The following is a 24,584-nucleotide window of genomic DNA, read 5'->3' on the forward strand; positions in this document are numbered from 1 at the left end:
ATTCCATGCCAGTTACATAACACTATGTTGAAGCAAGCAAACCATAGCCTGATCCCAGATCTGTTTGTTCTGTCTTGCTTCAACTCGTGACAATCGGCGTTGGCAAGACCACACAAACAGATCTGGGACCAGGCTAAGCAAACAAAGGTGATACAAAACTATTTACAGTACATTTTTATTGACTCGTCAACAATCGAAACAAAAAATTCACAAATACAATTATCAATTCAGTGGTCGCCTTAACCATTTGCTGCACAGCAAGGATTAAAGTCCAGGGGAGACAACTTGTTTTCCAACATAAAAGGTGACTGTCATGACATCATGCATACTGGGAGCCTATGTTGTCGTCACGCAGAGGAGAAGAAGAGGGGGAATAGAACGAGGACAGGCACAGATTTAGGCATTTCCTTGATGGGGCGCAGGGAATCATGGGTAGTCATTGACATTTTAAACTATCCCCATGGCAACGATCAATAAATACTATTTTGTCCCACAAGGCAGATTTTAATGGCATTGAATTCAAGGTGCAATAATATTTGGCGTTAAAACACGTCCCCATCTCAGCATATCATCTGAACTGTGTTGATTATTTTACCCTGGCACTCTGCATACATTTTTTTTATTTAACAGCAGAATACTTACTACTTTTTGGATTCGGCCCACAAGTACAACAACATACAAACTGTAATTCATTCATAAATACAGCAGCATAATTCAATATTACTCTGCTCACATTATTGCTGCTTTCTTTAACTATTTGTCCAGTGATCGCTTGACAATGGAGCAGTTGAATGTGTTTGGAAAGGGCAGAGTTAAAAGATTGACCAATGCACTGTCTACCCAAGTGGTGCATATGTTCTCTTCGGTGTGAGGGGAATGATAGAAAAGGAAGAACAATCAGAAACAGAGAGTCATTCCTAAACAGTCAGTATGTTTGGATCAAACTAAACCATTACTCATCACATTTCCTTCTTTCTAGCTTGTGGTACTTCAATATCATTTAAACTTTGGGAAAGGCACTGAATAAATCAGATCAATGTTAGTATTCTACTTAAAATGGACCCCCCCAAAAAAAATTATCAGCAAAGAGGGAGTAAAAGTTGGAACAGAAATTAAATATTTTTTTAAAATAAAAACATTTTAAAGTAATTTAAGTAGCACCATATTCACAGTGATCAGATGATTTAGTTTACAAATGGACTATCGCAAGTATACTGAAGAACTAAAGTGACTGATACGGTTCAGAATGAATGGAGACCAGGTGTTTTGACTCTTATGCTTATATGTTCTACTATGGTGGAGATAAGAAGGGTAGTGCACTATATAGGGAATTGGGTGCCATTTGGGACACACTCAGATAACTATATCAGAGATACCTGTATATCAGAGATAACTGTCAGAGATACCTGTATATCAGAGATAACTGTCAGAGATACCTGTATATCAGAGATAACTGTCAGAGATACCTGTATATCAGAGATAACTGTATGTATATCTGATAACTATCAGAGTGTTAAATGGGTATTATAAGGAGTGTGCTGTGAGATGAGGTGAAAGGGAAGTGCTCTACTAGAGACCCAACTACAGTAGCATCCGTCTGCTCTTCACACAAATAATCAACAATTAAAATCAGACATTATCCCTTCATAATAAGCCTTGAATAGGGAAAAGTGCTGACAACAACCTGCGTCTGTCTGTCATACCAGTCTCGCATGAGGGTGGTACCAATACTACTTTCCCCTTGTAACACAAAACATGCCAACTGTCACCTGACTCCAAGTCTGTCTAACTTTCCTAATTGCACGTAGAGAGAAATCCAGAATAAATAATAATCATGCACCCTTTCCTTTGAAATGACATTCTTATTAAAGTCATGAAGGCCAATATAAAATGAGAAAGTAGTGAGGGGTTGTCGTGAATCTGTAAATGATTTCTGGGTCTGCAGGCAGGCAGATTGAGAGGCTGGAGGCGTGTGTGTGTGCTGGGGCGGCGACCTTGCTTAACACAAAGGCAAGATGGGGGCGGGGCGGGGGCATGGGGGTGGGACGGGGCTGGGGCATGAAACATTCCACTTGGATTCCCTTTAAAATCATCAGAAGTCCAAACACAACGAAAAAAAGAATCCCATTGTTTTTGGTTTTAAGGCGGGGCTACGTAGGCAGAGGGACCATCAACTCCTTAAAGGCGACCCCCTTCAAAATAAATCCTGTGCTCTCCGCCCGACATCTCCTCCCATCCATCCGTCCATCTATCATTCCATCCATCCTCCCTCCTTTATTTCAAGCGCTCGATGAGTTCCTGTGTGAGGCCCAGGTGGAAGAGCTGCATGGTGGGCAACTGAGCCAGCTGGGGGTGGGCCTTGAGCAGCCGCTCCCAGCACAGCTCCAGCAGGCTGGGCACCACCAGCCAGATCTTAAACAGGGAACCAGTCCGCTTGTTCTCGTGGATGTTCACCACGCCGCCGTGGACGTACATGCAGCCAGCCTGACCGGAGAGAAGAATTAGAAAGCTTTATCGCCATGCAACAAATGGTCACACAGAGAGAGTGAGTGAAATATGAGCGGGATATTGAATTGTTGTTATTGATTTAGGATGATCCTGTGTCCTTGTTTTGGCAGTGTAAGAATATACTGACTTATCGTTCCAATGAAGCTAACTGGATTGGAAACAGAAATGGGCTTAGGCCAGAGAGATTGAAGGGACTTACAAATGAGTTATGAAATGAGGTACTAGAGAGAGGGAAGGAGACACAGCACCTTATTAGAGGAAAATCATCATGATGATGTGGCAAGTGACACTGATTCTTGAAAGTCTAATATCTTGACTGCTGACATGCAAAACATTTTGGGACCGTATCAACAGTGGACTAATAAATTTAAAAAATACCAAAAGATTGTTTTTCAGTGGCGTTTCCCTTTAAGTCTACTATGCTAGATCTTGAAACCAGTGAAAAGCAAATAAACTGTGAATGGGACACTATAAACAGCTGGGATTTCCTCTAGCACAGTGCCCTACTGACCGGGGTCACAGCAGCACAGTGCCCTACTGACCGGGGTCACAGCAGCACAGTGCCCTACTGACCGGGGTCACAGCAGCACAGTGCCCTACTGACCGGGGTCACAGCAGCACAGTGGAAATAGGCTGGCTCAGGCATCACTGCTGGGAGCTTGGTCCACTGGAACGTCTGCAGGTTGATCTTCCACAGATCAGCCACTATGACTTCCCCGTTGTAACCTCCACATAGAAACACATCTGAGAGAAAACATTATTGGTTAGACCGAGACCAGTTAGAATGTATTGATGGGACGACTGAAATCACCTCTTTATTGAAAGAAACTGTTGAATGTGAGGCCGAGACAGACAGAAGCAGACATATGAAAGTAAGCAATGGCTTTGATCAAACCACCGCCGCTAGGGGGATATGTGGTCAGGGCAGCAATACCACTACACCTCCTGGACAAATGATGATTTTTGATTCTACTGCTATTGAATAAACATGTTAAAAAATAGATTTATCTCACCGTTCCGTATCTGCACACAGCTGTGACATCTCCTGGGAGCAGGGTACCCTGTCAAAACCCAAAGCAATTGGATGAGTAGAAATATGGGAAATAATACCCATAGACAGCACATTAGTTTTCAATTAAAACATCAAACACAAACCTATTTTATCGTGAGGCTTGGTTGAGATCTCTTCCCAGGAATTTGTCTCCAGGTTGTACGCATGTATCTGGTAAAAAAATTAAATAATAATAAATGAGTTCACCACAAACAAAAAATAACCCAGAACCCACCCACAGAACCCACCCACAGAACCCACCCACAGAACCCACCCACAGAACCCACCCACACTCAGTGACAGAAGTTGCTGCTTCCTCCATCCATATGGCTTTACTGTACTAAAGATAGCCTGAAAACCATCAAGTGACCAAATTCCCCAGATTAGCTGTCTGTTTGCCTAGTCAGACTCACTACCATCACAGGTTTACGATCAGTCTTCCGATCTTCCTTGAAGTTATCACAGATCTGAATTGGATGGATTGGTGAAAGTGACATGGTGGTAACCTATCCAATTACTTATAAATCTGTGCTCACCTCAATGAAACAAGGAAGGAAGGAAGGACGCATTTCCACAGTATTGGAACAGGGCCACTAACTACCACAGGTTTATGTTGATGACAGGTTGGTGTGCTACCTTGTCCAGCGGGTAGGAGGTCCAGGAGGTTCCTCCTCCCAGGATGTATATCCTCTGACGGTCATGTGCTATTTCATGCCTGTACCTGTGACACAAACAGACATGACTCATCACTTATGAGGCCCTCTGCTCCTCTAGGAGCTGAAAGGAAAAGGTCAGGTCATCACTCATGCTACCCAGTGACATTCCTGGGGTGTATTCACTAGACACAAAACAGAAGAAATTGGACCGAAACATGGAGGGACTACCTGAACTGGTCCATAGATCTTCCCTAATGTGGAATGACAATGACATGATCCGGTGGGTCCGATTAAGGCGTGACGCTCACCGTTCCTCAGGCAGGTCGTCTGGTGGGTTGTTGGGTTTGAGGTGGATCCACTCTCTGGTGGTCAGGTCCAGTCTGTGCAGATCTGTGCTGTATATGTAGCCCGTCGTTCCCCCAAACACATATAGGAAGCTGTTAATGATGGCCATCGCCTTGGGGACAGAGAAACAAAACCAAATCAAACTACAAATGGAAATCAACAACAATAAATATATTTATTTACAAGGATTCCCTATCTCCTATTTTTGCTACATAATATGTTCCCTGGGAACCTTTAATGCCTCTACCTATCCTTGTGGACATTTGGCTACCATGAATTCTAGCTACGTCAATCAGATTTTATTCAAATTTTACAAATGCATTTGTCACAAAGCGCTTTTTAACCTAATTTTCATACCTCCAGCTCAATACCAGTGTCTACATGCAAAAACGGCGTAGAAAAAAAGATGAAGTTCAATCCTATGACATCATCAAAAGGTAAAACATTTTAAAAACAGTGATTTTCAAACACTATGAGATTTGCGGTGACGTGGGGAGCAAGAAACGGCTACTTAAAACCTACATAAACATGATTGATTGGATTGGTTCCTACATGTGACTGGCTCCGTCTCCTAGCTTAACTTAAAGAACATATTCTGGGCGTTCTGCCAGATGGTCCTAAGGAGGGGGTCATGACAGCCCCCCCTCATATCTTTACCAAGCACAGGCAGGAACCAAGGATTGTTTAACGACACCAAAGGCAAGATGAACATTTTCAAGGCTCTTTCTTCACACAATAACATTTCCTTCACAACCCCTTTACTTTTTCCCCATTTTGTTTCGTTACAGCCTTATTCTAAAATGGATTAAATAAAACAATTTCCTCATTAATCTACACACAATACCCCATAATGACAAAGCGAAAACAGGTTTTTAGAAATGTTTGCAAATGTATTAAAAACAAAAAACAGAAATTCCTTATTTACATAAGTATTCAGACCCTTTCCTATGAGACTCGTAATTGAGCTCAGGTGCATCCTGTTTCCATTGATCATCCTTGAGATGTTTATACAACTTGATTGGAGTCCACCTGTGGTAAATTCAATTGATTGGACATGATTTGGAAAGGCACACATCTGTCTATATAAGGTCCCGCAGTTGACAGTGTATGTCAGAGCAAAAACCAAGCCATGAGGTCGAAGGAATTGTCCGTAGAGCTCTGAGACAGGATTGTGTCGAGGCACAGATCTGGGGAAGGGTACCAAAACATTTCTGCAGCATTGAAGGTCCCCAAGAACACAGTGGCCTCCATCATTCTTAAATGGAAGAAGTTTGGAAGCACCAAGACTCTTCCTAGAGCTGGCCCGCCAGGCCAAACTGAGCAATCGGGGGAGAAGGGCCTTGGTCAGGGAGATGACCAAGAACCCGATGGTCACACTGACAGAGCTCTAGAGTTCCTCTGTGGAGATGGGAGAACCTTCGAGAAGGACAACCCTCTCTGCAGCCCTCCACCAAGTAGGCCTTCATGGTAGAGTGGCCAGACAGAAGCCACTCCTCAGTAAAAGGCACATGACAGCCCACTTGGAGATTGCCAAAAGACACCTAAAGACTCTCAGACCATTATTAACAAGATTCTCTGGTCTGATGAAAACAAGATTGAACTCTTTGGCCTGAATGCCAAATGTCACGTCTGGAGGAAACCTGGCACCATCCCTACGGTGAAGCATGGTGGTGGCAGGGACTGGGAGACTAGTCAGGATTGAGGGAAAGATGAACGGAGCAAAGTACATAGAGATCCTTGATGAAAACCTGCTCCAGAACGCTCAGGACTCAGACTGGGGTGAAGGTTCACCTTCCAATAGGACAACAACCCTAAGCACACAGCCAAGACAACGCAGGAGTGGCTTCGGGACAAGTCTCTGAATGTCCTTGAGTGGCCCAGCCAGAGCCCGGACTTGAACCCGATCTAACATCTCTGGAGAGACCTGAAAATAGCTGTGCAGCGACGCTCCCCATCCAACCTGACAGAGCTTGAGAGGATCTGCAGAGAAGAATGGGATAAACTCCCCAAATACATTTACATTTTAGTCATTTAGCAGATGCTCTTATCCAGAGCGACTTACAGTTAGTGCATACATTCTTTTTTTATTTTTTCATACTGGCCCCCAGTGGGAATCGAACCCACGCAGGGATGTAGCTCTACCAATTGAGCTACATCCCTGCCGGCCCTTCCCTCCCCTATCCTGGACGACGGTGGGCCAATTGTGTGCCGCCACCTTGGTCTCCCGGTCGCGGCCGGCTACGACAGAGCCTGGATTCGAACCAGGATCTCTAGTGGACCACTGCACTACTCGGGAGGTACAGGTGTGCCAAGCTTGTAGCTTCATACCCAAGAAGACTCAAGGCTATAATCGCTACCAAAGGTGCTTCAACAAAGTATTGAGTAAAGGGTCTGAATACTTATGCACATTTGATATTTCTAAAAACCAATTTTTTCTTTGTCATTATGGGGTATTGTGTGTAGATTGACGAGGGGGAAAAAACATTGAATAATTTAGAATAAGGCTGTAACATAACAATAATAATAATAATAAGCCATTTAGCAGACGCTTTTATCCAAAGCGACTTACAGTCATGCGTGCATACATTTTTGTGTATGGGTGGTCCCGGGGATCGAACCCACTACCTTGGCGTTACAAGCGCCGTGCTCTACCAGCTGAGCTACAGAGGACCACCTATGGTTACGAATCTACTCATGGGTTGAGTAGCCCAGTAAGGTCCATGGATCACTTCTCTACAGTACTTGTAGTTTAATGTATGGTGGGGGAGCCCCAGGTAAGAAAATGTGGAAAAAGTCAAGGGGTCTGAATACTTTCCGAAGGCACTGTATGTAGCCACTGGTATGGTACTGGAGATGATGAAAAGTGGCGGAGTGCCCTTTAACAGGATACGGCGTGTAGGCCTAAACCCCAGAAGAGTCCAGAGCAAGCCAAGGAGGCAGTGGCAGACAGAACCAGTAGAGAAGATGACCAGATATGAGCCAGTGATGCGGGATTTGATTGGTCTACCTGTCCGTAGATTCGGTTGGGCTTCTTCCCTCGGCAGTTGAGCAGCGACCACCGCTTGTACTTGACATTGCAGACGTGGACGTCATTCCCGTTGTTTTCCCCAAAGGGAATGCCGGTGCCACCGAACACCAGCAGATTGTTCCCATGTAAAACAGCTGAGGGACACATGGGACACAATCCTGAGGGTTTAAGCTGGGTCGTGTTCATTAGGGCACACAGTAGCAAAACATTTTGCAACGGAAAACAAAAACAAGTGTTTCTTATTGGACACATTTTTGGACTTATTTTACAAGCATTTCGCTACACCCGCAATAACATCTGCTAAATATGTGTATGCGGCCAATAAAATTTGATTTGAAGTACAGCTAGTACCTCCCATTGTCATGCCTACCAGACACTATGCCCAGCTGTCTGAAAGCAGGTGGGACTGTCCATGTGGAGGCTTTTCACCAAATCACTAAACCTGATAATCCATTCTCTTCTGAGGTCATAATATCAGGGGATGACGAGGTAAAACCGAGAAATCATCCACAGCCCAATTATTTATCAAAACAGTCCATTTGATGTTTGTGTAGAAATGCGCTTTCGTGATTTAATACATCAATGAGTTAGAGAAATCATATTTTACTAACTAAAACGCGTCACTAGTGACTGGGTTCTAAATCAGTTTGACACCCACCAGCATCTCATTGGCAGCGCTCTTTCATTCAAGCGTTCTTTCATACAATCACACATTTCCCCTCTTGATAAGAAGTGACCATACTGCATTAATTAAGACAAGTTGTTATTGTTGGATTACATAAATTGGAAATTAAAAAGTAACTAACTAAAGCAACATGAGTTTTCCATTCATAAATGTCCAGGGTAAATTCCTACAATAGATTGCCCTGGTATTTTAGTTGTACTGAATGACTGTCAAATAGTTCAATCTGCCCTTAGTATGCTCAATGAGCTTAATTTATACCCAAGATAATACTCATTTACATTTTTGTAATTTAGAAGACGCTCTTATCCAGAGCGACTTACAGAAGAGAGTATATACATATTTCATACTGGTCCCCTGTGGGAATCAAACCCACAACCCTGGAGTTGCAAGCATCATGTTCTACAAACTGAGCCACACGGGACTCCTGAAGATAATACCCTTCGGTACCCCTGAAGTTAATACCCTTCGGTACCCCTGAAGTTAATACCCTTCGGTACCTGAAGATAATACCCTTCGGTACCTGAAGATAATACCCTTCGGTACCTGAAGTTAATACCGTTCGGTACCTGAAGATAATACCCTTCGGTACCTGAAGTTAATACCCTTCGGTACCTGAAGTTAATACCCTTCGGTACCTGAAGATAATACATCAAGGGACACCCATAGGCTAATAGATCATTTTCACTGTAGTGTCCCTTTAAATTCCATACCTGAAAAAAACAATCCTACTGGCTCCCTTACCTGACATGGAGGCCAGTTCGGTGGGCATGTAGCCCTCTGTGCGGATCTGCTGCCAGGTGCCCGTGGCAAAGTGGTACCTCCACAGCTCCCTGAACAGTGGGTAGTCTTCGTTCTCCTGGCCACCCGACTCATCGTAGTCCGGGTTGTACCCCCCGAACACGTACAGGTTGGTGTTGTCTGCCACGCAGCGATGCCCGCTCCGAGCTGGGGGCATATGGAGACCTGTGGGGTGGTACAGAGTGGCAGAGGTATTAGGAGGAGGATGAGAGTAAGGGACAAGCTGGCAAGAGATGGTAAGCTACAACTACAGGAACCCCACACAGCCTAGTTGGCCATCCTTCATCAGTCCTGTGGGTCCACATCATGCTGCCATGATAATAAAAGTTGATTTAAAAAAAAAACTGTCCTAACTAAATGATGTAAACAGGACAGTTTGACTAGTTGATAGAGTTGCAAGATTCCAGTAACCTTACCAAAAAATATTAGTTGGAAGACTACCGGAATCAGAATGGAATAAGCAGGAAATCTGGAGTTCTCAAACCAGGATTTATGGAATTTTGCAACCGTACTAGTTGAGGACTACCCTATGCTGTCTGAGCAAGGTCCTTCCAAGTTGCCATCTGGGATTCTGGAGGTTTCCACTGAAAACAAACGACTCAGACTTAGGAACACAACTTTCAAAAGGTCACACCGATGGGGCGCTCTTTTCCACAGTGACTGTCCACCAAGAGAGATCACAAGAGCCCTCCCACCTCCACCTTTCAGCTGCATGACTTTCCTCTCCACAGTCCATCTGCAGAGGTGTAAAAACCCAGAGCTCACCGCCAATAGCCTAATTCCTAGGCTGGGCATTAGGTCCACAACCCGCAACATTGCAGCTGATACCAGTGTGTTCCCGAAAATCTAATTCTAGCCCTACAGAAAAAATCTAATTTGGTTGCATCAATTAAGTAGCCAGCCACATAAGGGTTAAGTCTAGTAGTCAGTTATTTGACTGGCGCTTAGGGAACACACTGATACTGACAGTCAGAGAGAATCAACAAGATGGGTGGGTGCTGGAAGGTGACAAAAACACACTAACATAAGTGTGTCATTGGGCGAGTTTGTTTTGCATCAGAGCCGTCAGTCGGTCAGCAACACACACACGCCAACCACTTGTTTCTTAAACAGAGCAAGGGGTGATTACCATGATGATAATCTTGTGATTAGATGCAGATCCTAGGTTAGGCTAACAGAACCCAAGGACATTGTTTACAAGGTAGTCATTTTTCAGAGACAGTGGGGTTGCAGTGAAAACTACAAAGCACAAGCCATCCAAAACATTTATCCTATGTCCAACAGCATAGCGAGATTCCGTGCAAAGCAGAATAACCAGTTTCTGCAGCATACTGTGTACAAGAGAAACAAAACGTTCATTCCATGTTGATAATAGGCCATTGGGCCACCACAAGCCGCCAGAACAGCCTCAATGCACCTGGGCATAGATTCTACAAGTGTCTGGAACTCTATTGGAGGGATGCGACACCATTCTTCCACAAGAAATTCCATAATTTGGTGTTTTGTTGATGGTGGTGGAAAATGCCATCTCAAGCACTGCTCCAGAAAGTGTTCAATTGGGTTGAGATCTGACAGACACACACACACACACACACACACACACACACACACTTTAAACCCCCTATGCTCCTTTGAGACCCCTCTTTCAAAGTTACAGAGATCTCTTCTTCTAGCAATGCATGTTAGCCAAAATAATGGGCATTTTTATACCTGACCCTAAGCATGATGGGATGTTAATTCCTTAATTAACTCAGGAACCACACCTGTGTGGAATCACCTGCCTTCAATATACTCTATATCCCTCATTTACTCAAGTGTTTCATTTATTTTGGCAGTTAACTGTCCATTCACACCATACCATATGTGAACCACTGATACTCTCAGCGCCAGGCTTGAGACCAAGATAAAGCTTTACCACGCCAAAACGACACTCAACTAACAAGCTAAAAGACGAGATAAGACATGGGTTGAGCACAGGTCATTCTTCATCTTCACTCTCAATGTAGGGCAGCGCTAACCATACCCACTCTACTAGAAACCAAAAATGCTATACTTGGGGTGAAGTATAGGACCTAGACTACCTTTGGTTAAGGGAAAGGGGATACCTCGTCAGTCGCACAACTGAATGCATTCAACCCATACGTCTTCCACATGTAACCCAACCCATCTATTCTAGGTTTGAGAAAATTCCACCCTTCAATGCCACTTTCACATAGCATGAACCAAGTGGTGATGTCCTTGTATATTGCAATATAAAATGGACCAGGCCTGTGTTTTGTCCACCAGTAGACAGTGCCAAGCTCAAGAGGCCGGCTCGCACCCAAGTTCTGCTACCAAATCCCACTGTCACTGTCCATTGGCCCAGTTCCTGTCACACTGTTGTTATCCCAGGCCATAAACATCCCCATGCATGCTGTTCTCCCAGGCCCTAAACATCCCAATTCATTCTGTTCTCCTTAAACTTTTTGAGCTGGTCTGACAGCCTGGCTTTATATTGCCCAGGCACTCATGTCCTCTCTGTTGCTAGGTGGCTTTTTTCAGTGTCACCCAATGTCCACTCAGAGAAAATCATACATAAGCTTATCTGGAGATAAGATCTATAAGTGTCTCTGTACAGTACAGTAGCACATTCCACCAGCCGCTGAAAACCAGCCTAGGATTACTTCTGTCCAGTGATCATGTAGGGCCATGGGTTACAGAGAAGATTGTATGTACAAAGGCATGCATGTAGCCTATCCTCTTTCTACAGTATGCATTATCTTTAGCACATGCCCTTCGCTCGCTCACTCGCTCGCACACACTCTACATAATTTGATAAGAAGCAAGGCATTGCCTAGATATTCCACAGCAGCTAAATAGTAGGCCACGCACAACTAGACCTATAGAGAGCAATAGTAATGGCATCTTTTTGTAGGCACTAACTCCGCCATGGCTCATTGGCCAAAGCCTATGGGGATTTTTTGTTGTTGTTGTTGATAAACACTGAAAATAAGGTATGTGGTAAACACAGGCTTAGGAGATCTTATACGTTTTGTTCTATGAGATAATCTTCATCAGCTAACTCACCTAGCTAGGTAGCTAGTTAGTGGTTCAGACAGAGGCTAACTAGCTAGCCGCTATTTTTACATTTGGTTAAGCATCTTGCCTTTCAATGTCATTACCACAAAATCCCCGTTTATCTCTGCAATCAAGATTACCAAACTATGTCAATCATATTCATTGAATTTGTTTCATTACAGTAACGTTACCAGCGGACAGGTCTCTAATAATATGGCTACGCTAGCTAGCTGGATATGCTACAGTATGTTGTTTTTGACTGACCTGCTACTCTGAGTGGAGGCCTCACTGTCAGTTGCTCGAATTTATTCAGTTGTTCCGAACTGCGATCGCCTTCTGCGGCCGACATCGTTTCCCAGATCCAAGACGATCAACAAAATGTCACTCAAAATTGAGACAAAATGCTTTAAGGTGCTGATAATACATTACAAATCATAAAACATTACATTATTCCCAAGGAAAGCCACAAATGCACACCGGGTCATGTATCCCTGACCAATCAGAGAGCCTGTTATTGATGTGCATCACGCAGGAAAGTTATTGAGTTTCCACTAGTTACCACAGCCATCGTAAATATTCATGAAAACAAACATTTGCTTTTTGGTCTTAATTTAAGGCTAAGGTTAGACATAAGGTTAGCAGTGTGGTTAAGGTTAGAGTTAGGTTTAAAATCACATTTTGAGAAGATTCATTTAAGTAATAGGCGGGGTTTATGACTTTGTGGCTGTGATAACTAGTGACGACCTAATTATTGGCGGGGCAAGGTGCATACTATGTTGAAAATAAAATGTTATTTTCAACCTACGGTGCATAATTGAGCGCTTTGCATAGTTCATAGCTCGTCTAATTGTCCATAAAATACTTTGGATTTGATGCAAAAAGTTTGGCATATGTTGCATAATGATGGATTTAGCATGAATTACCAATTACTAATACTGTGTCACTGTGACTTGGCTAATAGAAAAAGGCTTAAAGTCAAATGAAAATGTATTTATTCATACCTAGGCCACATGAAATTGTTGAGGTTGAAAATCTTTTCACCAGGAACAAAAACACTTTATTCACACTATCACTTCATGAAGCAAAAGCACATCATTGCCATAGTCATAAAATCCTATAAGAAGTGTTGGACATTCCCTCTTGGATTTCCGGACAACATCGAGCAGAAAATGACCAACAGGGAAATACATTTTATTTATTGAAGGAAGCATTTACGTTATAAACATTGGCCTGTTGATCATTTCAATTCCACGATATGAAAATATATGAAGACAAAAAGCATCTGTCAGTGCACTTTCTCAAGGTAACTGACCTGATTGGATAATAATGACTTCCTTATCCTCCCTGTCCTGGATGGCTGTGCTTATTGCCAGGGTTACATCCACAACAGACTGCAAACAGAGAAGACAAGACTAGGGTATCAGACAAACTTAGAATTGAACTCCAGCTCTTGACAAAATATTTTGTTTTTCTGCACACAACTGAACTGCTTCCAATTGGCTCATTCATCCCCCTTCCTCTCCTCTGTAACTATTCCCCAGGTTGTTGCTGTAAATGAGAATGTGTTCTCAGTCAACTTACCTGGTAAAATAAGGGTTTAAAACAATTGTGATCTCACATCCTTTAGTGCAAGGGAAATTGATGGGTTCGTTCTCTGCTCAAGTTTCTCCACAAATCTATGGATGGATTATGCAAGAGATATCCCTGGTCGCAATTTTGGTCCTGGCAGACATAGAAGGGAAGACTTCACCATGGAACCAGTGCTCTCATCCAGGCGGTTGATGGTCACTGTGTAGGTGACCTCCACCTCAAGATAGAGTTTTATTTTTTTGGACTTCTTCATGGTAGATTTCACCCCTGCTGCAGTGCAAAGAGCCTGGTTGATCATGTCAACCACTGGCCTCTGGTACCTGAGGGTGGCCTTGCGGATATACGATTCCCCTGCCTGTGTGGGTAAGGAGAATGTATGTCCACTCTGGACATGATTTATTTTATTTTTTTAAACACTGGCCAGATGTGCAGCCTTGTCACAGGTTGTAACATCTGGTGTGTGGTGATGATGTCAAAACTCTGTGTACTGTGCACAACCAGCTGATTCCACTAGCCTTGATTTGATGCAAGCTTAAAGTGACAATATGTAACTTTTTGGGCGACCCAACCAAATTAACATATAAATATGAGTTATAGAGCAAGTCTAAGAAGCGGTAGATCTGTTCTATGTGCACTACTTCTATGCTTCCCGTTCTTAAGTTTTGTTTTTGCATCTTTTACTTTCGTTTTTTTTGTACACCAGCATCAAACAGCTGAAAATACAATATTTTTGGTTATGGAAAATATATGTCACAGCGGTTATATGGTACAATGATTCTCTACACTATACTAGCTTATTTTGTCACATATACTGAAATGCGAACTATTAGAGTTTCAGCAACCCAGAAATGGCGAAGCGCTTTCTGCATAGTGCAACTTTAAAAACGGTTTCAGTGCTAGCAATATAAGTCTATGAATGCAAGGCCCTCCTCAGGGAGTGTGCCCGAGGGCCTATCTGATCCTTCTAATGATGCATTTTGCATCATGTTGATGTGGCCGGTGACAATTTGCTTCTTGAAAGTCTGTCGTGGAAATTCACCCCTAAGGACTCAAACTCAATGTAAACGAATCAATCTTTATTATAACGGCCCGGAGAGGTTCACAAACTCAATCCAAGATGAAAACTCTGAAGAGGGCGTTCCCTTTCAGTCCTCTACTGCTACACAAACAAGTCATATAAGCATGATTTACATGATTCATTATTCATAATTAACGTTGGTTCATGCGCGTGACTGACTGACACCTCACAAGGCTTTTTCTCTCAAAGCTGGGACCTTGAAACTGAGATAATGCTTTTGGTTCCCAGAACAACGCCAATTGGTCTGAGGAGGAGGACCCAGTCACCTGCAGGAACCAAGATAGACGGAGAGGAAATGCTGTGTACAATTCAATGCTATCTCTTCAGATATATCTTGAAAACCTGACTGCTGACATACAAAACATTTTGGAACTGTATCAACCGTGGAGTAATGAATTTAAAATATATATATATATATAGTTTTTTTAGTGGATTTTCCCTTTAAGAATTTCATAATTTAACCACCAAGGCAAAGGATTTCACAAGGAAATAGTTGTATAATTTCTTTGAAAAATAGCACTGTAACAGTATAACGATTACAGTGTATGGATTTTGACAGTAGCCTACAGCCAAGGTGCATTTAGAAGAATGAAATAGATTTTATATGGACTTGTAAACATTGGCCACGTGGGTTGAAACGTAGGCATGGTATTATCCCAAGCGGAACTTATAGCGTTCCTCTTTCAGGGGGGAAGATTTAGCATCTAGCACCGACCGATCATGGCGGCTCTTGGCAGTCGTGGAAGTCGTCTTGACAATTCTCCTAACAGACAATTAAAATCTGGTTTTGCATCTCCAGAGAAAGTCCGTGAACTTCTCAACGCAGGTGTGTTATCGGATGAAAACAGATCAACTGGGTAAGTTTTTGGAGAATGAATGAATGCAATTTTTTAGGGACCTAACTAGTTAGCTAGCTAGCTAGCTTACTTTGGCTGGCTCGCTATCTAGCTAGCTACCTAGTTATGGATCTAATTTCCACATGTTGCATTACATTAGCAAGCAAGTTGCAAACTTTATCGAGTCAGTTGTTTTTCTTGATGTCTTTCTTACTCTACAGCTAATTTGTGTTTGTCTGTTTTGTTATTTACAATACTGTCTAGCCATTATAGCTGGCTATAAAGACTGCGTCGCACATGCATGTTACGTAAATGGTCAACCAGATATGCAATGTAAAGAATGATCACAAATAATCAAGACATTTATTTGCACTATTGATTTCATAGTCGCTGCTGCATGCACCACTGTGGTAACATGCAATGTCTTCGAGTGTGAACTTGGTTATATGTTTTCACCATGTTTGATGGCTCACATGGGTCCACATGTGTTTGCATAAATTAGGATTTGTACCTATTAAATTACTAGAGAGGCTATGTCATAACCCTCGAAGTTCCAGAATGAGGTAAAAATTGCATATTGGTCAGGGAGGAATCTAAACCAGTCTAATTGGAATGAACGGCAGTAGAGGCAAAATCCTGATTTTACTTACGCATGAAAATAAAAGTAAAGCGTGTTATATCAGAAATTGTGTAATAGAGTTATTCTCAATCTAAAAATATTGTCAGATAATTATAAATACAGGTTTTATACTAATGTTCTGTATAAATATCCTCTAAACTATATGTAAACAGACCATCATAAATATCTAAATGTTTTTGTTTTCTTGGAAAGCTGTGAGTGCTATTATATGCATGTGGCCAATAAAAATTGATTTGATACAAGTAACATTTTATTTGCCACATGCTCCGAATACAATAGGTGTAGACATTACCGTGAAATGCTTACTTACAGCCCTTAACCAACAATGCATTTTTTTTTATTATAAAAAAAGTAAAATAAAACAACAACAACAAAAGAGTGTTGAGAGAAAAAGAGCAGAAATAAAATAACAGTAGGGAGGCTATATACAGGGGGGTACCGGTGCAGAGTCAATGTGCTGTGGCACCGGCTAGTTGAGGTAATATGTACATGTGGGTAGAGTTAAAGTGACTGTGCATAAATAATTAACAGAGTAGCAGCAGCGTAAAGGGGGGGGCAGGGCAGTGCAAATAGTGCAAATAGTCCGGGTAGCCGTGATTAGCTGTTCAGGAGTCTTATGGCTTGGGGGTAGAAGCTGTTGAGAAGCCTTTTGGACCTAGGCTTGGCGCTCCGGTACCGCTTGCCATGCGGTAGCAGAGAGAACAGTCTATGACTAGGGTGGCTGGAGTCTTTGACAATTTTGAGGGCCTTCCTCTGACACCGCCTGGTATAGAGGTCCTGGATGGCAGGAAGCTTGGCCCCAGTGATGTACTGGGCTGTACGCACTACCCTCTGTACTTGTTGCATTTACAACTTGTCTAAGTCCTATCATCAAATGATTTCAGCCAGTGTATGGCTGTGGATTGACTGCATTGTTTGAATGGAATGTTGGCAGTTAATTAAAACAATTTATGGAATCATTCCTCTAAAACTGTCTGGCTAGCTAGCTAACAAATATACAGTGCAGATAAATGTATTATGTAAGGGATGATCAACAAGGGGCTATGCGTTCTATGGAAAATAATAAACAACGTGGAAGGTGTGTTCCACGATGCACTAGCCGAGTGGAACTGAAGTTTCACAGAGTTGCATTATTTTCCAGAGAACGCATACAGCCCCGTGTTGATTGTCCCTTTTATACCATGGCTATAATTTAACACATTCGCCACTGGAAATGTGTTCATTTGCTGGTAGAAATGTGTTCAACATCCACTGAAGTAGCTAGCAAGTTTACTAGATAGCTACAGTAGTTACCGTGGTAACCAAACAAACAGACACGCTAGTTTAGCTAACCAAACATCAGTCCTAGCTTGCTATTATGAAAATCTAATTCAACAATACCAATACTGTTTTCAATTCGAGTTTTGCTTTCAAAAGCTGCTCAAACAAAACATGTAAAAATGAACTATTGAATTCTACTGTACAAATATACTGTGCATTATAGTGAAATAATGCATGCTCTAGAATGCCCTTCAAGCCAATCAGAAACAAGTTTTCAACAATGCCATGGTATAATTTACAATATGTTATGACAGACATTTACTTTACATTTTAGTCATTTAGCAGACGCTCTTATCCAGAGCGACTTACATGAGCAATTAGGGTTAAGTGCCTTGCTTAAGGGCACATCGACAGATTTTTCACCTAGTCTGCTCGGGGATTAGAACCAGCGACCTTTCGGTTACTGGCACAACGCTCTTACCCACTAAGCTACCTGCCGCCCTGGACAGCACTGGCAAACCATTGTTGACCAACTCCCTGACCAAAAGGGCTGACCTTTATCCCGTCATAAGAAGGTTATTGTCCATTCAAGTATTCTAATTCCTAATTCTATGGTTGGTACACTGTGTACATGATATGTTGCTGACTCATGAGCGTGCGCGATACAGGATATTATACATAATGTTTTTCAAGTACTCTATACGAATTGTTGTATTTTATGAATGTTCGTTTAGCCCTATAACTATAACTAACATAAATTCCTTCTGTGAAATGTTTTTTCTTGTGAATTTCAGTGTTCAGGGGGAGCTGGATAAGGTGGCACCAAACGGTAACAGTCAAGTTCTTTGTGAAGCATCTAACAAAGAAGCCTTTTTCACAAGAGTGGAGTCCTACTCTATATCCTTTCCACATCCAAGCCACAACATTACATGTTATACTGCCAAAGTTTTGTGTGAATAACATTTTGAGTAGTACTTTAGTTGTCCAGCACTCCTTTGCGTTGCCTTTTACACACTAATAACATTGTCTACATTCCCCTTTTCACATTTTACATCAAGATCATAACTTTTCACATTTATTTAATAATGCTTATTATTTTATGATCATTTCTAGTGTGCAACATTCTGTGTAAAACGTTTCCTTAGCGGGAGCACTGTCTGAGATGGGCAGGAAAGCCCCGGGCTATCTCCCCCCTGAAGTGCGCCAGCTATGGCTGGATCAATGTGGGGTGTGACATGTTGAAATGTTCAAGTTGCCAGGCTTTCCTCTGTGCATCACTCCAACCAACCCTGGACTTCCAGAAATGTGAGCAGAGCAACCGTTTGACACGTCTGCCGAACTTTCAACCATTATAACAAAAGCCTTTTTGTTTTTTTTGTGTAAAAAACACTTAGAATGTTGTCATTAATTTATCACTAAATATGCTAATAATTTTAGCGGTTTAATCTATGTTTGCCCCTACTTCTTTCCGCTTCATAGATGAATCCCGGATAGCAGAGATAACTAGACAACTACAGACACAGCATGAGAAGTTTTGTCCATGGCCAGACTTTCCATGCCCGGGTAATGCACAACTTTTTACACTCATATTTGGGAATTCATCCTCTTGTTGAATGGAGGTGGGTACATTTGGCTGCGTTCATTGGGCAACAAAAGGAAGAGATTGTATTGATTTACTGAAACAGGGAGGGACTACCTGGACTTGTCCAATAAGAAACAGTAATTTTTATTTCTGTTGTGTGCCTTACTGAACATGACCGGGATGTTGTATTGTCGTTTTAGACCGGTTCTGGCTGGTCCCGGCAAACGAGCCATCAGTGCTGCTCAGTGCCTTCCTGGAGCGCTTTCACACCACCTGTCTCCTGGAGCAGCAGCTACCTGCCATGAAGCCAGAACTGCTTAAAACCATGGTGAGGGAGGGGAGCCATGTTCCTACACAACAGTGAATCACATATAGAAAGATGGGCTCCGTCCAGATACCAGCCCCTTCCTCTAGCCCATTCCCCTAGTGGACTAAAGGAGGTCTATCTATGAACCCTTAGTTCGAGATTGCAGTTTAGCTTTTTCCCACATGGCTTCTTGCACTACGATCCATTATCCTTTGCACAAAGAGAATCTCTCCCATCTCACCACTTTGTTTCCCTGCAGTCTTTGACTGAGGATGTGATCAGCGTTCTACTGCAGTTGATTGAGGATGAACAGAAGAAGCAGGGCAGGTCCCCTCTGAAGTCCACCTCTGAGGCTCTGGCTGTCCAGGTGGCTGCCTGCATCGTGGCCCTCTGTGGCTGGGCTGGAAGGTTAGATATGAGAACAAGTCTCTCAATCTCATTTTTATTGACACAAAATGTGGAGGCGAAACATTGTAACATTCAAAAAATACCAAGTCACTCTTACCAGATTGTGGCACTTAAAAGCCTTTATTGAATTGGCATCTCCATGTAGGAAAATTAAAAGGTCTGGCAGTAGCCGATTTGCTTGCCTTATCTTTTAATTTTTGTATTATAGCCTGGGAAAGCAAAAAGCACCTTACCATATTAACTCAACTCTTTTAACCCCCTCTGTATTCATGTTCTATTAATAGGTTTGTTTCCATGTTCTCCTCTTGCTGTTTTTGCAGCCCAGCTCTGCACGCCATGAGCCTACCCCTCCTCACCTGCTCGTTCTGCATGCGCAAAGTGGGCCTGTGGAACTTCCACCAGATGGAGGGAACAGGAAAAGATGGAGAGGGAGACGCCCCAAAGTCCCCCACCACCCCAACATCATCTACACCCCTGCCTGCACCCGAGGCCCAGGGGGACAGGAAGACCCCCACCTCCCCTTCTCCTACTCCCTACCGCAGGGGGCTGCGGAGCCAGGACAAGACCAGAGGTTCAGAGCAGGTAGGTCTCAGGCAAGGCAGGCCACTTGAACTGGACGGATAGGTTAAGGTGGAACTTGGATGAGTCGGAAGCTCTAGCAAACCTGTTTCTCCAATTTCTCTGTTCTTTGTAGCTTTTAGAATGTTCTAACATGGACTCTCATACCTCTAATCGTGGATCTGTTTGTTAAAGTTGGTCTCTGTTGATTGTGTCTTTGCAGCCTGTGGGGAGTCCGTCCCCCATGGTGGTCCGCACCCGCAGCAGGGACTCTACCAGCCCCAGCGAGGAGCAGCCCGGCCCTCTGCCCAGGGGGAAGAGGCCCATGACTGGAGGCCGAGTCCAGGGGGAGGGGACAGGGAGTGAGGGGACTGCTTCGGGGGGCTCTAGCCCCCAACGCAACCCCAAACGCATGTGCCTCTCATCAGCCAGTAGCCCTGTAAGCCTTTACAGGTTTTCACACCAGGTTTGTCTGGATTGTCCAGACCTGGGATGTGTGTACATACTCTGTAGCAGATATAATACAGACAAATCTACAATCTGTTTTAACACCACCCTTTCCTATAAATGTCTGCCTTGATCAAATTGATCTTGGTCACTGGGTGCATGGGGGAGGGGAATGCACTTCAAGGTGAAGTTAAACTGCTAAGCTGACCCAAGAGCAGCATCTAACTTCACCCTACTCCGGTGCATGCCACAACATATGCTACAATCACCTGTTGACATTCTCCATTCTGTTGTTTCAGGAGGGCCCCCTGAATAGGACTTTGTTTGACCCACTAGCCCAGCACAGAGACTGGTGCCCCTGGGTGAATGTAGGCAAGGAGAACACCCAGCCCACTGGTGGTATACCCCTGCTGGGCCAAGAGGGAGGGCATCAGCAGGGTTGGAAGGCTGCACTCACTCTCCTCCTCCCCATGAAGAAGTGCTTCAGCCCAAACAAGGCAGCCAGTCCCCTACAGGTGAGAATCAAAACTTGGATGTGGTAAAATGGTGGTCCTGTGGCTCACTTGGTTGAGCATTAACAATTCCAGCATTGTAGGTTTGATTCCTGTTGGGGCCACCCAAAGGAAAATGTATGCGCTCAATGATGTAAGTCACTCTGGATAAAAGCGTCTGTGAAAACGGCATATACTATAATGACAATATGAAGGGTTGACATAGCTATGTTCTACAATGGAGCAATGTATATATTGCGTTGTTACAGTTTCAGCATTTGGTCATGCCTCTGCTGTATGAGCAACCTGCCATTTCTACCACTTCTATTCTCTCTTTCCTCCAGGGTCCACATGACAAGTCTAAAAGGGTGTTTGCTATATTCCGTCAGTGGCAGGTATCTTCCCCATCTCAGTAAGGTCTTCCTCTCTCCACCTCAGAGACAGGATCATCGTGACATTCTCTATTGATATTCTTTCCTGTGGTATGCCGTACTGTACTAGTTACACTGACAGTGGTTTCATATCAGTGTATTTCTCCCATCCGTTAAGTCTGGTTTACAATCATGGGGGGTTGGAACGGAGTGGGGTTGGTATGAATTGAAGTACCGATGAGGATGGTTTTGCCAATGAACTTTGGAATGTTGCCTGGCCGCGTGGTTCGAAAGCGATGAGTTCTTCACAGACATTGCCCACCCAGGAAATTCTGTTCTGAATGCAGTCTTTTAAAAGTGAGTTGACTTTACACTAAACTTAGAACCACAGAATGCAACGGCACACGGACACTGGCTGATCTCAGACTAGCACCTTGCCTCATTTGTTTTACCTCCCATGAAGGCCGCATGGGGATCCTGTGCACTCGTCCTGTCGTGTCTATGGAATATATGAGGGACAAGGAATCTGAAATCTACTCTGTGAGAAAGAGCCAACTGGCTTACACTGGGGGGGGAAAAAGTGAAGTGTATTATCTTCGAAGGGTATACTCCGTCGTGGAGAAGTGTAAACATGTACTAAATGTTTTACCCTAAAAGCTGTGAGGAAGTCATTTTTTCTGTGCTGTGTTTTTCAGAGTACAAAGACGTAGATATAGGATTACGAAACCTTACACATGCTAAATTGTGTTGCAAAGCAATTTTGTTACACAAATATTTTTTGAAACTCTGAAAAAGCTTTTTTGTTTTGCTTGTTTGCAAGTCTGAAGTGCTAAAGGGAGGGAGCGGGGGAAATCTTTTAATAGTAGATGTTAAACCAGGTAGAACAAATGATGTGCCATAGAAATCAGAGAATGTTTGGGGATAACATTGATTTAGTCTTTCATTCTATTTAGCCAATGCAGTCCCTTCTACTGTGCATGCTCTTTAACTCTCCCAAGAGGATTTAATAAAATGTTATTCTTTCTGCACATGTTTATTTTTACTCTGCATTTTATTTTCCTATGTTCACACGGCATATCCAATTTGTTTTGGAAGGATAAACGAATGGCTTCAAAAGAGAACATGTCGCTGGCACTGTTCCAATAAATGGGGTCTTAATAAGTAGTTTGGGGAACAAAGCTTGGATCTGGGCCTGTATCCACATAGCATCTCAGAGTGCTGATCTAGGATCTGTCCATATAATCTTGTCAAATATGATCTAAAAAGCAAAGCTGATCTTAGATCAGCACTCCTACTCTGAGATGCTTTGTGGATACGGGCCCTGGTTTTGAGTGGCCCTTAGTTTTCTCACAGCAGCGTCTATGACCTACACAATAGCCCTAACTCTTCCCGGGCTGTCCTGTGGTTCCACACTCTGAGGTACCCAAGGTCAGCCCATTGTTAATTACAGTGGCAGTGAAGAGTTGCATTTCAGGGTCCTCCGTGGTGGCCATTTTGTCTGCTCTCATTTAAAACCATACAACATGTGCAGTGTTTTCCTTCACCTCTCAGAATCAGCAATCAGCCAAGTTTAGTACTAGTAATGCTACTCAGGTTGAGGCATAATAAATGATGTAGCCTATTAGTCTGACTTACACAACCAATGGTAATATATTAGAAAAAGTTAGTAGAGAAGAAAAACATGGCTGTTATGAGAGCAGCAGATACATCGTTGCATTTATAGCCTTGGTCTTGCTCAGAAATGACTTCCTTGATTCGGTCCCATCTGTATCCTATGTTGTTGCACCAGTTTCAAGTTATAGCGCACTGTTTCTGTTTTGATGAGGCAATTCAACTGTGCTAAAGAGGGTAGAAATCCTTAATTCAAATACATGTTAAGGGATTCTGGAAAGGTATTAAGTGTGCAGCTAAAACAAACCTGGCAGCGATGCCGTTGTGTGGCCTGGCTTCCCCTTCTAGTGTTGCTATGGGGGAGAGAGGCCATAGAAATAGAATGATCCTATCAAGGAACATTGACTTGAATGGGGATGTCCATTCTGGTAATTGTATTTCGAAGAGAGAGGCTGTGTCCTATGGACTGTCAATGTTAGCCATCTGGGGTCTGCCTAGCCAGTTGCCACCCAACATCTGTGCATTCACCCCTGGGGGAGAGAAGGGGAGTCAAGCAAATATGCCACATGTAGGGGGTGAATCTGTCGGAACTGGAAGCAATCCCACGGAGAAGGACGTGTCCATGAAAATAATTAAATATTTCCGATCTCGGAACCAAAATACATAAGATATTCATGCTTTGTTGTTGGAGGAGGAATCTGACAAGCATGCCTTTTAGATTTTTGTATCAAGGATTAATGCAAGCTTTTATGTTCAAACATCCATTTAATTAAGATAAAGATTAATTAAGATCACTTTATTGGTCAATTACACACAATATCGCCCGCCCACCGACACTGAACTGGAGCAGCACAGTGATTAATGAGGCCCTCTGCTCTGTTTGTGTATTTTATTTTGCTTTAGCAGCGTCTTTGACCTTGCGATTGATGAGTTGGCTGTGTGTGTGTGGCTGGATTGGGGTTGTTGGGTGGACTACACGGTGTGCAACTTGCGCTGGCCTGAACAGGGCTGGGGATAAATAGGAAATATATCCTGCTGTCTGCCGCTACGTAATGGAATAGTCCGGTGAGAGAACGGTGCTCAGAGAGACATGAGCCCCAAGAAGTGCCATTACCACATTTTAAAATCCAATTGTATGCTTTTTAAAGTAATCATACTATTTTCATATTAAAAGATCTCAGTCTATAGTCAAAATAAAGGCATAGGCAGCATAATAGCTTAGCTATGTGGCAGCTTCTCAATCAAACATTTTTACGTTGATAAATCTGTAAAGACTA

General features: G+C 43.1%; 2 protein-coding genes across 3 annotated transcripts; one reads left to right on the forward strand and one right to left on the reverse strand.

Moving 5' to 3' along the window:
• Positions 1-159: 159 nt before the first annotated feature.
• On the reverse strand, positions 160-12,674 carry LOC121550092 (kelch domain-containing protein 10-like). Of its 2 annotated transcripts, none has more exons than XM_041862228.2 (9): positions 12,393-12,673; positions 9,015-9,236; positions 7,568-7,722; positions 4,524-4,672; positions 4,196-4,280; positions 3,664-3,730; positions 3,522-3,569; positions 3,113-3,252; positions 160-2,484 (listed from the first exon to the last, which is right to left on the reverse strand). In XM_041862228.2, the coding sequence occupies exons 1-9, from the start codon at positions 12,475-12,477 to the stop codon at positions 2,275-2,277; spliced, it is 1,161 nt and encodes a 386-aa protein (XP_041718162.1). In that variant the 5' UTR covers positions 12,478-12,673; the 3' UTR covers positions 160-2,274. The 2 variants fall into 2 exon arrangements, 1 of the variants encoding a protein (XP_041718162.1); XR_005996906.2 differs by having other exon boundaries at positions 2,402-2,484; positions 3,020-3,252; positions 12,393-12,674.
• A 2,792-nt stretch (positions 12,675-15,466) lies between these two features.
• LOC121550076 (nuclear-interacting partner of ALK) lies at positions 15,467-22,724 on the forward strand. The gene is made up of 10 exons (XM_041862204.2): positions 15,467-15,653; positions 18,327-18,429; positions 18,687-18,837; positions 19,012-19,095; positions 19,315-19,442; positions 19,681-19,829; positions 20,150-20,411; positions 20,611-20,826; positions 21,134-21,349; positions 21,670-22,724. The coding sequence occupies exons 1-10, from the start codon at positions 15,517-15,519 to the stop codon at positions 21,739-21,741; spliced, it is 1,518 nt and encodes a 505-aa protein (XP_041718138.1). The 5' UTR covers positions 15,467-15,516; the 3' UTR covers positions 21,742-22,724.
• Positions 22,725-24,584: the final 1,860 nt, after the last annotated feature.

This window comes from Coregonus clupeaformis, chromosome 2 (genome assembly GCF_020615455.1).
Source record: "Coregonus clupeaformis isolate EN_2021a chromosome 2, ASM2061545v1, whole genome shotgun sequence".
Taxonomy (NCBI): Eukaryota; Metazoa; Chordata; class Actinopteri; order Salmoniformes; family Salmonidae; genus Coregonus; species Coregonus clupeaformis.